The 13,497-nt window shown below is 43.8% G+C and overlaps 1 protein-coding gene across 3 annotated transcripts in view; it reads right to left on the reverse strand.

Moving 5' to 3' along the window:
- Positions 1–4,309, reverse strand: part of GTF2A1 (general transcription factor IIA subunit 1) — a 48,595-nt gene extending 44,286 nt beyond the window's left edge. The window contains exon 1 of one of the 3 annotated variants that reach the window (XM_063651943.1): positions 1,813–4,309. Coding sequence is in view for 2 of the 3 variants with exons in the window: in XM_054449615.2 (XP_054305590.1) it covers positions 1,151–1,180 (30 nt within the window). In the remaining variant the exon portion in view is untranslated. The other 2 variants (XM_054449615.2, XM_063651942.1) reach the window with 2 other exon arrangements.
- Between the last annotated feature and the right edge of the window lie 9,188 nt (positions 4,310–13,497).

The raw sequence follows: 13,497 nt of genomic DNA on the forward strand, positions 1-13,497 counted from the left end.
CAGCCCCGCTCTCAGCAGCTCTCACTATTTAAAGCCGGATCTGGTGTTTAAATGGAGAGGCGGTGACGTAGGCCTGAAAAGCACCTTCCCATCCTGGCAGAGTCTATATTAGAGAGCGGCAATGGCTCTATATAAACAGGGCAGCCAAAGGGAGGAGGACCACAAGGCTCAGGGACTGAAAAGCAGGGTAAGCCGGCCGCAGCCATGATGGATAGACCCGAGTCGCCAACGGTACGGTGTCGGGCGGCCGCGGGCTGATCTGCGGCATTTGGGACCGGGCAAAAACGTGTTTTATTGTCATCATAAAAATAAGAGTTGGGTGGACTAGTGATCACACTGCGTTGGTGACTGAAAAGGTTATTTATGTGACTGCTTTTTGCAAACCTACGTGATCGCAAGTAACCAAAAAGGGACCAACGGGAAGAAGTAGGTAAATTTCAAGGCGAAAGCGGGGACATTTGGACCACTGCAGGCTTTTTTTGTTTGTTTTGGTGCTTCTGCTAGTCGAAGATACGATGGGGGTCTTCCCCTTCGCCATTTTACCCATTCGGAAGGAACTGAGATAAGTGCTTTTCAACCAACCTTCGTCCTTTTTTTAAACATAAAATGGCCCCAGAGAAGGTTCCCAAACCACAACCGCCAGAAACAACCTAAGAAACCCCCAAAGTAACCATTAATCTTCCACTGCATTAAAGTGGATCACGGTGGGTCTCGGGGGTTCGCCCGATTCCCCAGACACGGTTTTTGTTCTGTAGCCACTCGGGGAGCCCTCGTCAAGCCAGCGCGGACGGGCCCCTCGGGGGGAAGCGGCGGCTCCCCTCCCGCCCTCCCTCCCAGCGGCCGGGTTCTGGGGCCGGGGCTGCGCGCCCGACCGGGCCCAACCGCCTCCGCGGCCCGGCCCGGCCCGCGGCGGCCCCAGGCCCCGCCGGCGCCCCCGCCCTCTCCGCGCCGCGAGCCCTCGGCGCCCCCCCCGCGCCCGCCGCCCGGCGCTCCGGCCCGATCCGCCCGAGGCGGGAAGCGGCGGCGGCGGCGGCCGCGCGGGCGGCTGAAGAGTCGAGGCCGGGAGTCGCCGCCGTCCCCGCCCCCGCCCGGTCCGGCCGTTGCTGCCGCCTGAACGAAGCCCCCGCCGGCCACCGAACCACGTCCTTACCACGGTGTTTGTATTTGCCGAGTTCGCCATTTCCACACACAACACAAACAAGAGGGGGCAACCCCAAGAAAACAAGATAAAAACAAAACCAAAAAAAAAAAAACTATAACACCCGGAGGGTGACCCAAATCACCGCAAGATTGGGGAAAAAATTTTAAACAAAATCAATCCTGAAGGAGTAGGGGAGAGCGGAGAGAAGAGGAGGAGGGGGGCACTCCTCCCGCAGCTAAAAACCTCGAGAATCTCCTTTAAAAAAAAAAAAAAAAAAAGCCACGACCCTTCAGGGGTCCGGGGGGGCGTTGCCCGCTCCCCACCCCGCGCCAAGGAGGGAAACCACCACCGGCCGCCGCTCCCTGCGCCGCCGCTGCCGCCACCGGCTGCAGCTCCAGCCGTCCGGTCCGCCCGCTTCTCTCCTTTATATAGCGAGCCAACAAGCTGCGCGAGCCACCGCCGCCGCCGCCGCCGCCGAGAGACAGGGTGAAGGGGGAGGGAGGGGCGGAAAGGGCGGGGACAGAGGTGGGCGGGGCTGAGCGCGAGACACCGCGAGAGCCGCGTGCGCAGGCGCGCCGGGGCGGAGGCAGCAGGCGAGCCGCGTTGTCACGCGCCGTGGCGGGTGCTGGACTGGCGGAACCCGGGGAGTGAAGTAGTGAAATCGGACCTACGCCTCTCCAACGCTCGCGTGATCACGTGGTTGGCACCCAGGCGGAAGTCTGCGGCAGTTCTTTGCGGTGAAGTACTTGCAAAGCGTTGCTGGAAAAGACGGGAGTTCTACTGACACTCCAGTCCAAAGCTAGGTGGGACCGCCTCCTGTTGCACGTTTCCGCCTGGTCCCGCGCTTTAGGCGCTAGGAAATGTGACAGAGGCGGTGCCTACTGCCTCGCTAGGAATGGCCGCGGAGGAGGACTGGTCACGTGGCGTGGCTTCCGGCCTCTGGCGCGTTCCTATTCGGGAAGGTTTTAAATGCGGAGTCATCTCTTGATTTGTTAGCGAGGCTTTGACTGTGAGCTTCGCGGCGTTCGCGCCTCACCGCCTCACCGAGGGTGGGTCTTTCGCGCTCAGAATTGTGTAGGATTTCCCAAAGGGAATAAAAGCCGATCGGGGCCTACTTTCAACATTCCAGAATTAGTAACCTCTGATTCGTTTGTTTCCACACTGGGTACGCTGCGAAGACTAGGCTTATGTTACCCAGAGGTTAGTCCTCTACTAGGCCACGTACTTTAAATAATTTATCACGCTAGTGGAAATGAGGGGGGGAAGAAAACCCCACCAGCCTTTGGATTGTAACAGCACAGTAACTTTCCCTGGTTTTTAAAAATATTGCCAAAATACTGCGACTCCACATGGCCAGCGTATAGTCTGATCACATTGAAATGCATGCCCTTGACCCACCAACTCGCATGGCCTCTCGCTATAAGAGAGCAAGCCGGCTGTGTTCCATGTGCAATTCAATAAGTACATTTCAATAAGCTTTTGACCTGTTCTGCCCAAGCAAATCCTGCCTTTATATCGACATCGCAAGCAGAACAGAGAATGCTGTTTGGAAGGCAGAATTCATAGTACCTAATTTTCTTGTCCCTGGGAATTTTGAGGGACTTGAAATGTCGCATGGATGAGTGAGGGAGTTTGTCTTCCAGAGACAAAGCAAAACTAAATGTCAAAGTTCTGTGCCGGTGAAACCAGATTTGAGGAATATCAAAGGCGTCTTACCAAAGAAGAAAAAAAAGGCATCCTGCCAAGACTTGAAGAAAGGGATTGGAGAAACCAGAGGCCTTGAATATTCAGAAAATGGGAGATTGTGAATGGGTGTAGAGAATATCTATGAACCTTGACATTTCTTTTCACGCCAAGTCCATTCCTCTCTTAACAGTTGCTTCCCAGTTTCCTGCACAGCTGCATGGTCTGGGACACTTAAAAAAATCACAGGAAATCGGTGTTCTTGATATATTATATAAAGTTATGATTCTATCAACATTTGTAATTCATTTAATATTCAGGTGACAGCCCGAAAAGTTACACTAAACAATACCATTCCTGTTAAGCTTTACTACATATTGAGAAGACTTCTTGTTACCTCCCTATTACATACTCCCAAACGCTTTGCACATGGAATCCCTCACCTTCCACCTAGTTTTCCTCCCTACTATTGGTATTCTTGACTAAATGGTTGAGTAGTTTTGCTATCAATTAAAGTTAAAACCACTGCAGACAGGACAGGGAAGAGAAGCTACGAGGTTTGCTCTTCACAGAATTAATCTGTGAAATAATGGATTGTAGTTACTGGATTAAAATGGCAGAAAACCTAGTCTTGGCCTCCTTAAGACCATCAGACTCCCTGGAGGCTCTAAGTTGGCTTCTGTCTTTACACCTAGATTACAAAAAGACCTAAGCACTTGGTTAATATTTACCCAGGAACTTAGATTGCTTGTGTGTCTGGCATCTAGCCATCATGGATTCTATTCCAATATATTGGTTTTCCAGTCCCTCAGTAGCTGTTATATGCCTTCATTGCAACATATGTGTGCCATCCAGTTTAGTTTCGGAAAGAAATATTTTCTGTTGTACCAAAATTGTAGGACTGAATACTTGGAAGCTGCAGCCCTTTAATTCACAAAACTGAAAATTTGTGAGAGAAAACTTCTCCCAAGTAAGATTACATTTAGCATCATATTTAAATTGTTTCTATCTGAACTTTTTATTCTTGGTCTCCTACAGCTTGAATGACGTTTCTAACTTTAACAGCTTCTTCTACTATATAAAACATTTATACAGGATTTGCTGTTTGTGATCTCATACTTTGTAGCAGCCATGTACTTAGATAGATACATAATAGTACTCTCCTTGTGATGAATGTTTATGTGTTTTTTTAACTTCAAAATGATTTATATTGGGAGATAAAATGTTGCGTCTTTCTTTTAATATGCAGCCTAAACACTAGATAACTGTAAAACAAGAGAAGAAAAGGGAAAAAAAATCAATGTATAAATTTTGCTATACCATCAACAAAATGACAGCAAACCTTCTGTGTCCAAACATTTAAATATTTTACTGTCCAAATGACTATTTTAGCAACAATGCCAAGAAAGAAAAGAGTCTAAAAAGATTGTGGAAATTGGCTTAAACTAAAATCTCGTGACTTCCCATCAAACTCCATTTTCTTAAATAGTGAAGAAAGAAAAAAAACAAAACTAGTTTTGAGGCATATTTAGGCCCTAATGCTCAGTATGTATTGGGCACTTTGTATGTATGTATGCTCAGTGTGTATTGGGCACTTTGTATGTATGTATGTATGCTTAGTATGTATTGGGCACTTTGGGAGGATACAGAATTGAAGAAGAAAGATGCCTCGAGCTTACTAATCATTTTTTTTCTTTTCTTCTTTTTTTTTTTTTTTTGAGACAGACTCTTGCTCTGTCATCCAGACTGGCATGCAGTGGTGCGATCTCGGCTTACCGCAGCCTCTGCCTCATGGGTTCAAGCTATTCTCCTGCCTCAGCTTTCCAAGTAGCTGGGATTACAGACGCACACCACCATGCCCAGCTAATTTTTGTAATTTTGGTAGAGACGGGGTTTCACCATTGTTGGCCAGGCTGGTTTCAAACTCCTGACCTCAGATGATCCACCTGCCTCGGCCTCCCAAAGTGCTGGGATTACAGAGATAAGCCACCGTGCCAAGCAAGTTTACCAATCTTAATGAAAGTCCCTGTTTTAAAGTGTAGTGCATAGTCATAGCATTCATTTAAGCTGTTGAAAGCATACATATTTCAGTCCTACCAAAAAAAATTATACTGCATTCAGATTTCACCTATGTTTTTGTCATTTTCAAAGAAACTGCTGATTTTCACATGCACAAATTTTTGGTGGTGGCTATAAGAAGAAATTGCTGACCATACAAATCAGTTCTATACATGTGATGAAGAGATTTTTAAAAATCTTTTTGAATTATCTTCGTCTGTTGTAACTTAGTTTGAAATTGCTACTTCATGTCTTAAAACACCAACCAGCTCTAAGTTATTTTCTGTAGAACAAAGTGTAGACCAGTTTGTAGTTTTTAGCAAAAATAAATTAACTTAGTGTGGAGTTTTGGTGGAATCAGGTTTGACTCTTGCCACTAAATTCCTGTGTAACATTGTGCCATGATTCTCTCTGTGTCAATAAGGTGAAATAATCACCACCACCTATCGTTGTTGGAAAATCAAAGGTACTAGGAAGTGCTTTGACAAGTATTTGGTCGGTGTTTTATTATTAATGGTAACTGTAACAGCTACACCAATGTCATCAAAGCTGGGGAAAGATGTTCTTAACTCACTTTGTAGAACACTACCTTTACATTTTAATAATGATGGCTGCGTGTTGTGGTTCATGCCTGTAATCCTAGCACTTTGGGAGGCTGAGACAGGCAGATCACTTGAGGCCAGGAGTTCAAGACCAGCCTGGCCAACATGGCGAAACCCTGTGTCTACTAAAAATGCTAAAAATTAGCCGAGTATGGTGGCATGTGTCTGTAATCCCAGCTACTTGGGAGGCTGAGGCATGAGAGGCAAAGGTTGCAGTGAGCCAAGATCGTGCCTGGGCACCAGAGCTGGAGACACACTCTGTCTCAAAAAAACAACAACAGCTGGGAGTGGTGGCTCACGTCTGTAATCCCAGCACTTTGGGAGGCTGAGGTGGGTGGATCACTTGAGGTCAGAAGTTTGAGACCAGCCTGGCCAACATGGTGAAAACCCATCTCTACTAAAAATACAAAAATTAGCTGGGTATGCTGGTGCATACTTGTAATCCCAACTACTCAGGAGGCTGAGGCACAAGAATCACTTGAACCCAGAGGCTGCAGTGAGCCGAGATTGTACCACTGTACTCCAGCCTGGGCGACAGAGCGAGACCCTGTCTCAAAAAAAAAAAATTTTTTTTTTAATGATGTCATTGGCCAATGCTTACTTTACAAGAAGCTTAGCCAAATTTTGATAACTCAAGTGGTGAATATGTAACAGCATCCTAGCCTCACGATGCATTTTAAAACTTTTTTTTTCTTTCTTGCTTGCTTTCAGCCTTGAAACATACTTTGAAACTGTTTGTCCCTTTCCCACCAGCCTCTTCTGAGAACAGGGCTCACTTATCTTAAGGATGTGCTTGCTTAAAAATTCCAGGGGCCAATTTTGAAACAAACTAGACAGAGAGACCCCAACTGCAGAATCCTTCTGCTCAAGGGGGATTAGAAACCATTAGCCCAGCACTACCAGCTGAGGTCAGGATGACACGAACTGGGCCTTCAGGCAGGCAGTTACTGAAGATGACCGTCAGAAGAAGACACGCAGACCTACACCTTCCTGCACTACTCCTGCATATTTCCCACACCTTTTTGCTTCTTAAACCCCTTCACTGTGCCCGAAAAGTTGGAGTGATCTGTTAAAGGCATGAGCCTGTCCATCCCCCAACTGCTAACATTTGAATAAAGTTGCTTTCCTTTCACTACACATCACATCGCTTCTCATGCTTTCAGCCTCTGAGCAATGAGCAGTCAGACTTGAGCTGGTTATAAGTACGGAGCGCATATATATATATATATATATATTTTTTTTTTTTTTTTTTTTTTTTTTTGAGATTGAGTCTCACTCTGTTTCCTAGGCTAGAGTGCAGTGGCTCAATCTTGGCTCACTGAAACCTCTGCCCCCACAGGTTCAAGCAATTCTCCTGCGTCAGCCTCCCAAGTAGCTGGGATTACAGGCGCCTGCCACCGTGCCCTGCTAATTTTTGTGTTTTTAGTAAAGACGGGGTTTCACCATCTTGGCCAGGCTGATCTTGAACTCCTGACCTTGTGATCCACCCGCCTCGGCCTCCCAAAGGGCTGGGATTACAGGCGTGAGCCACCGCGCCCAGCCCACAGCATAATTTTTGTATGTTAATATAATGAGATGATTCCTTAAGCTGAAAACTGATTTATTAATTAAATATATCAGATTGCTTAGTTACACATGTGCCCAACTATATGTAGTAAAAGTTATGTATGAATTTGCCCATTGACCTAGCAATGCCAAATCTAGGACTCTGTCCCACAGATACAGTAGCAAAAATAAGAAAAGATGTATGCCTCAGACTATTCGTTGTAGGACTGCATTAACACCCATCCTACCATATAAAGTATATTTATTTTATATAAAAAGTAAATATTTTATATAAGAAGATTATATAATATGTCTGTGTCCCACATGTCCATATAAGGAGGTTGGTTGAATAAACTATAGTACATGCACACAGGTGAATACTATGCAGCTGGAAGAAGAAATAAGGAATATATATATATATATATATGCCCACTATGGATTGATCTTTGGAATATAATGCTGAATGAAAAAAGCAAGATGTGGAAAAGTGTTCTTTGCCTCCATTTAAGAAAAGAGAAAATACAAAAATGTGTGTAATATACTTGCTTACTATTTTTTTTTTTAAAGGAAATACGGCCAGACACAGTGGCTCACACCTGTAATCCTAGCACTTTGGGAGGCTGAGGAGGGCAGATCACCTGAGGTCAGAAGTTCAAGACCAGCCTGGTCAACATGGCAAAACCCTGTCTCTATTAAAAATACAAAAATTAACTGGGCACAATGGCGGGCATCTGAAATCCCAGCTACTCGGGAGGCTGAGGCAGGAGAATCATTTGAACCAGGGAGGTGGAAGTTACAGTGATCTGAGATCACACCACTGCACTCCAGCCTGGGTGACAGAGCATGATTCCCTCTCAAAAAAAAAAAAAGGAAATATAAACCACATGTATGTATCTTTAAAGGTTACCTATAAGGACTGGGAGAGAAGAGTATGGAGAAGACAGAAAAAAAAGAGTTATTTAAATGTACTTTGTTTTTTAGATTTGACTGAAAACACATATTTTACTTAGTTTTTAAAAAATCAACTTTTGAAAAGCAGTTCCCCAAACTAAAAATTAAGTTACTTAACCTAACCAGATATTACGTAACACACAAAGAACTTTTTCAAGTGACTTTCAAACACAATAATTTGACTAGATACCCATAGTGGGATATTTTTAAGGAGAAAAAGAAATGTCCAAAAACATTTAAGTGTTGTTTGCATTTGTATTGTTGGTGATAATGTTTGGAAATGTATTTTGGTAATTTTATGTGAAAGTGCGTTAAAGAATACGAGTAATTATATTATGTTCTAATTATCTAATCCCAATTATTCTTGAGAACCAGGCTCTCAATAGATTGGATAAGGCCTACCTGCATTGTTGAGGGCAATCTTATTTACTCATTCATAATGCTAATCTCTTATCATATGGGAGAAAGACGATACAGATGTAAGGTACAGGAGGATAAGTACAAATTCTGTAGTCCTGAATTTGAATTAGAAGTATCATGGTGAATTTTGTCAAAATTCCCTGCTGGCTCTGAAGAGGCCTAGAAACAATGACCAACACAGTAGTAATGAGTACACTTGGTACCTAAATTATAAGATTTCAAGACCAGTGCTCTGTGGAGAAATGTCTGATTCTGATTCCAGGTCAAGAGCAGGAAATGTCTTTTCTTAATAACAACAACAAAAACCCAAACTCAGTGTTTCATCTTATAAAATATATTTGTCCCCATAAAAGCTAAAACAAACAATGATCAGTCCAGTGCTCCAGAATTTGGGAGCACCTCTTGCTCCCAGATCATCATCTTGAAATACTATTTTCCAAGGAATAATGGCTCTTCAGAGATATTACTGACTCTAGGACTGGGATAAAAAAATGTTTAAACCAAATGAAATTACCAATTATTGCCCAAAATAAGACAAAGTGACTCTAGAATATCTTTTCATGTGGATAACAAGTAAGGTGTATTTGTTTCCCAGGGCTGTTGTATCAAAGTGCCACAAACTAGGTAGCTTAAAACAACAAGAATTTGGCCGGGCACGGTGGCTCACACCTGTAATCTCAGCACTTTGGGAGGCCGAGGCGAGTGGATCACGAGGTCAGGAGATCGAGACCATCCTAGCTAATATGGTGAAACCCCATCCGTACTGAAAATACAAAAAAAAAGCCAGCCGTGGTGGCGGGGGCCTGTAGTCCCAGCTGCTCGGGAGGCTGAGGCAGGAGAATGGCGTGAACCCGGGAGGCAGAGGTTGCAGTGAGCCGAGATGTGCCACTGCACTCCAGCCTGGGCAACAGAGTGAGACTCCATCTCAAAAAAAAAACAACAAAAAAAAAAACCAAAAAAAACAAGAATTTATTGTCTGACAGTTTTGGAGGCTAGCAGTTTAAAACCAAGGTGTCGGGCGGGCACGGTGGCTCACGCCTGTAATCCCAGCACTTTGGGAGGCTGAGGCAGGCGGATCACAAGGTCAGGAGATCGAGACCATCCTGGCCAACACGGTGAAACCCTGTCTCTATTAAAAAAAAATACAAAAAAATTAGCCAGGCATGGTGGCACATGCCTGTAGTCCCAGCTATTCGGGAGGCTGAGGCAGGAGAATGGCATGAACCCAGGAGGTGGAGGTTGCAGTAAGCCAAGATCGCACCACTGCACTCCAGCCTGGGCGACAGAGTGAGACTCCGTCTCAAAAAACAAAAACAAAAACAAAAAAACCAAGGTGTCAGTAGGTCCATGCTTTCCCTAACAACTGGGTAGACTCCTTATGTGATAGTTAATGTTATGTATTAACTTGACTGAGCTAAGGGATGCCTAGATAGTTGGTAAAACATTACTTCTGGGTGTGTCTGTGAGGGTGTTACTGGATAATATTAGCAATTAAATCAGTAGACCGAGTAAAGAAGATTGCCCTCACCAGTGTGGGCAGGCATCATCCAGTCCACTGAGGGCATGAATAGAACCAAACATTGAAAGAGTGAATTCATTCTCTCTGTTTGAGCTGCAACAGGCATCTTTTTCTATTCTTGGACATCAGCTCTTCTTGTTCTCAGGCTTTTACATATGGACTAAATTTCAGTAGTCCCCCCTTATACATGGTTTTGCTTTCTGAAGTTTCAGCTATCTGCAGTCAACTGAGGTCCAAAAATATTACATCATCACTCTTGCACTTTGGAGCCATTATTAAGTAAAATAAGGATTACTTAAATACAAGTATTGTGATACTGGGCCAGTTGATCTGATACCCTGTACGGCTAAGTGACTAATTGCAATTGGGTTGGACAGAGCAGGACAGTGTGAGAGTTTATCATGATATTCAGAACAGCATGTAATTTAAAACTTACGAATTGCTTATTTCTGGTAATTTCATTTATGTCACAATGCCCATGTCATTCATGATATTCAGAACAGTGTGTAATTTAAAATTTATGAATTATTTCTGGAAATTTCATCAGAAATTTTATAATCTCACATCGTAACACGAAGAAGATAGGTGAGTGTATAGTACACTCTGATAATTTGAGAACGTTAGAGCAAGTGACAGACAGCACATAACTTTTATTATGGTATATTGTTATCGTTATTCTGTTTTATGTTATTGTGGTTAATCTCTTGCTGTGCCTAATTTATAAATTAAGCTTTATAATATGTATATATAGGAAAAAATAGTGTATATAGGGTTTGGTACTCTGTAGTTTCAGGCAGCCACTGGGGGTGTTGGAAAACCCATAGATAAGTGAGGACTACTATACACTATTGGCTTTTCTGGTTCTCCAGATGTAAAAGGCAGATCATGGGACTTCTTGGCCTCCATCATCATGTGAGCCAATTCCCAATGTGTGTGTGGGTGTGTGTATGTGTGCATGTGTGTGTAATCTCCAGTGGTTCTCTTTTCCTGGAGAACTCTGACCAATAAAATATTTTGGTACTGAGAGTGGTTCTAGAGAAACAGAAAGTACTGATAGTCCATGGAGTGAACTGTTTCTAGAGATATATAAAATATCTGCATTGGATACTCCTAACTAATACTTATAAGAAGCAAAGAGCTAAGTAACTCTGTATATGACACTTTTGAACATTTTTGGAAAATGGAAAATAAGGAATATAATGACATTGGTTTGTTGCTTCTAATGTAGGACCAAGTGGTAAAAGAAAAGGAGGGGCTCAGGATTCAAATTTCCAGCTTGCGCACTGTATAAATGACTTAAAAACTTGTAGTTGTGCCCTGAGAAATCATTAACTCCTGTAGTCACAGGGCTAAAAGTGCTGAAAATCAAACCCAGGATCTCATTGTGCGATTGGCTGAATTACAAAGCAAGTTGAACTCCCAGCCTCATGTGATATCTACTGTTAAAGTGATGGCACTGGTTGAGAAAAAGTGGGATCCTGTAAGATGGGATGGGGATATGTAGGAAGAGCCTGATGAAGCTACAGACATTGAGACCCTACATTCTGATGCGTCTTCTTTGCCAGTGGAAGAGGTTTCTCCATCCCCAGCAAAAGTAACCTTCCCAATCCCAGTGAAAGTGGCCTCCCCACCCTGAATGGCATAGGTCTCCCCACCTCTGGTGGGGAGCAGCCTTCCCACCCACAGTGGTTTCAGTATTTCTACCTCAGTCTGAGGTATTTAACCCTGAGGAAGTAGTAATGGCTTCCTCTGAGGCAGTTGCTATGCAAGATAGTGCTGGTTCTCCTCAGGATCTAATCTACCCCTGCCATCCCTGAAGGGCCTACTTTGAGTTATAAAGTATGACCCATGAGAAGGTGCACTACATTCCAAAAGAACTACTTGAGTTTTCTGATTTATATAAGGAGAAATCTGGGGAACATATATGGGAATGAATATTAAGAGTGTGGGAGAATAGTAGAAGAAGCAAAGTTGAATCAGGCTGAATGTATAGATACGGGCTCACTAAGTTGAGATTCTGCATTTAATATTACAGAAATATTACATTATTTCTAACTCAGAGAGTTAGAAAGGGCTCTAACAGTTTGGTTGGTTGCTGAAGCATGGGTCAAAAAGTGGCCCACCAAGAGTGAGTTGGAGATGACTGATCTCTCTTAATTTAATATAGAGGAATGGATTCAAAGCGTTAGGGAGATTAAAATGTTAGAATGGATTTGTCATTTAAGACGTATTTACCACACTGGGTGGGTCCAGAAGACATACTTTTCACAAATATTTTGAGAAATAAATTCATAAGGGGAGCCCTAGCATCCTGAAAGAGCTCCATGATTACTCTTCTCTGTAGGACAGACCTTACAGAGGGAACCACAGCCATTCAGTTGAAAAATGTAAATAGAGTGAGAGTAATTGGATCTCAGGGTGACAGGGGCCAAGGGTCAGCACTCAGGTAACAAAGGCAAAGTGGATGTAGTTATTGTAATGCCCAGCAGAGTCAAAGCAGCAATCACCATAGTCTGACACACAGGGACCTATGGTGTTAGCTAGTTATCCGTGGTGTTCCTAGACGTGAAATAGATAGGAAGCCTACTAAATTCTTACTTGGTCTGTATGAGCAGAAAAGTTCCAGGTTAAGTGAAAAAAAAAGTCTAAGTTGAATTATAAAACAGAGAGTCATCCCCCATTCAATTCCCAGAGTTTAGCCAGTTTATAGACCCAGAGCCCTTTGGACGAAGAGCAGTCAGGTCCCATCAAGAGAAGACCCTGGTGCACTACTGAAAATTGATACTGTCATCAATTTACTGTTAATCCTTATCCCAGCCTTCTCCAAAGGGACTTACACAATTTTACCAGAGTAACTGTGCATGGGTTTCTGGCTGGGGGGTGGGAGGGGGGCGCAGGGAGCGGGTGGAGGAATCAGAACTTTAAGGGACTACTGGACACTGGCTCTGAACTGACAGTGACTCCAGGAGACCCCAAACATCACTGTGGCCCTCCAGTCACAATACAGGAATATATGGAGGTCAAGTGATCAATGGATTTTTAGCTCAGGTCCTAAAGTTTTAGCTTTAGGAGGTTTAGCACAGTACATCCAGTGAGTCCTCAGACCTATCCTGCAGTTTTTTCTTCAGTTCCAGAATGCACAATGGAAGTAGACATACTTAACAACTGGCATAATCCTTACTTTGGTTCCCTGACCTGTGTGTGGAGTGAGGACTATAATGGTGATAAAAGCCAAGTGGACGCCATTAAAACTACTTCTATCTTGGAAAAGTGTAAATCGAGCATAATACCACATTCTTGGAAGGGTTGTAGAGATTAGTGCCACCATCAAGGACCTGAAAGATGCAGGGGTGGTGATTCCCATCACATCCCCATTCAACCCTCCTATTTGGCCTACGCAAAAGATGGATGGATTTTAGAGAACAAGTGGATTATAAGCTTAACCAAATGGTGACTTCACTTGGAGCTGCTGTAGATATGGTTTCATGGCTTGAGCAAATTGACACATCTCCTGGTACCTGGTGGGCAGCTATTGATATGGCAAATGCATTTTTCTCCATCCCTATACACAAGACCCA

This window comes from Pongo pygmaeus, chromosome 15, assembly GCF_028885625.2.
Source record: "Pongo pygmaeus isolate AG05252 chromosome 15, NHGRI_mPonPyg2-v2.0_pri, whole genome shotgun sequence".
NCBI lineage: Eukaryota > Metazoa > Chordata > Mammalia > Primates > Hominidae > Pongo > Pongo pygmaeus.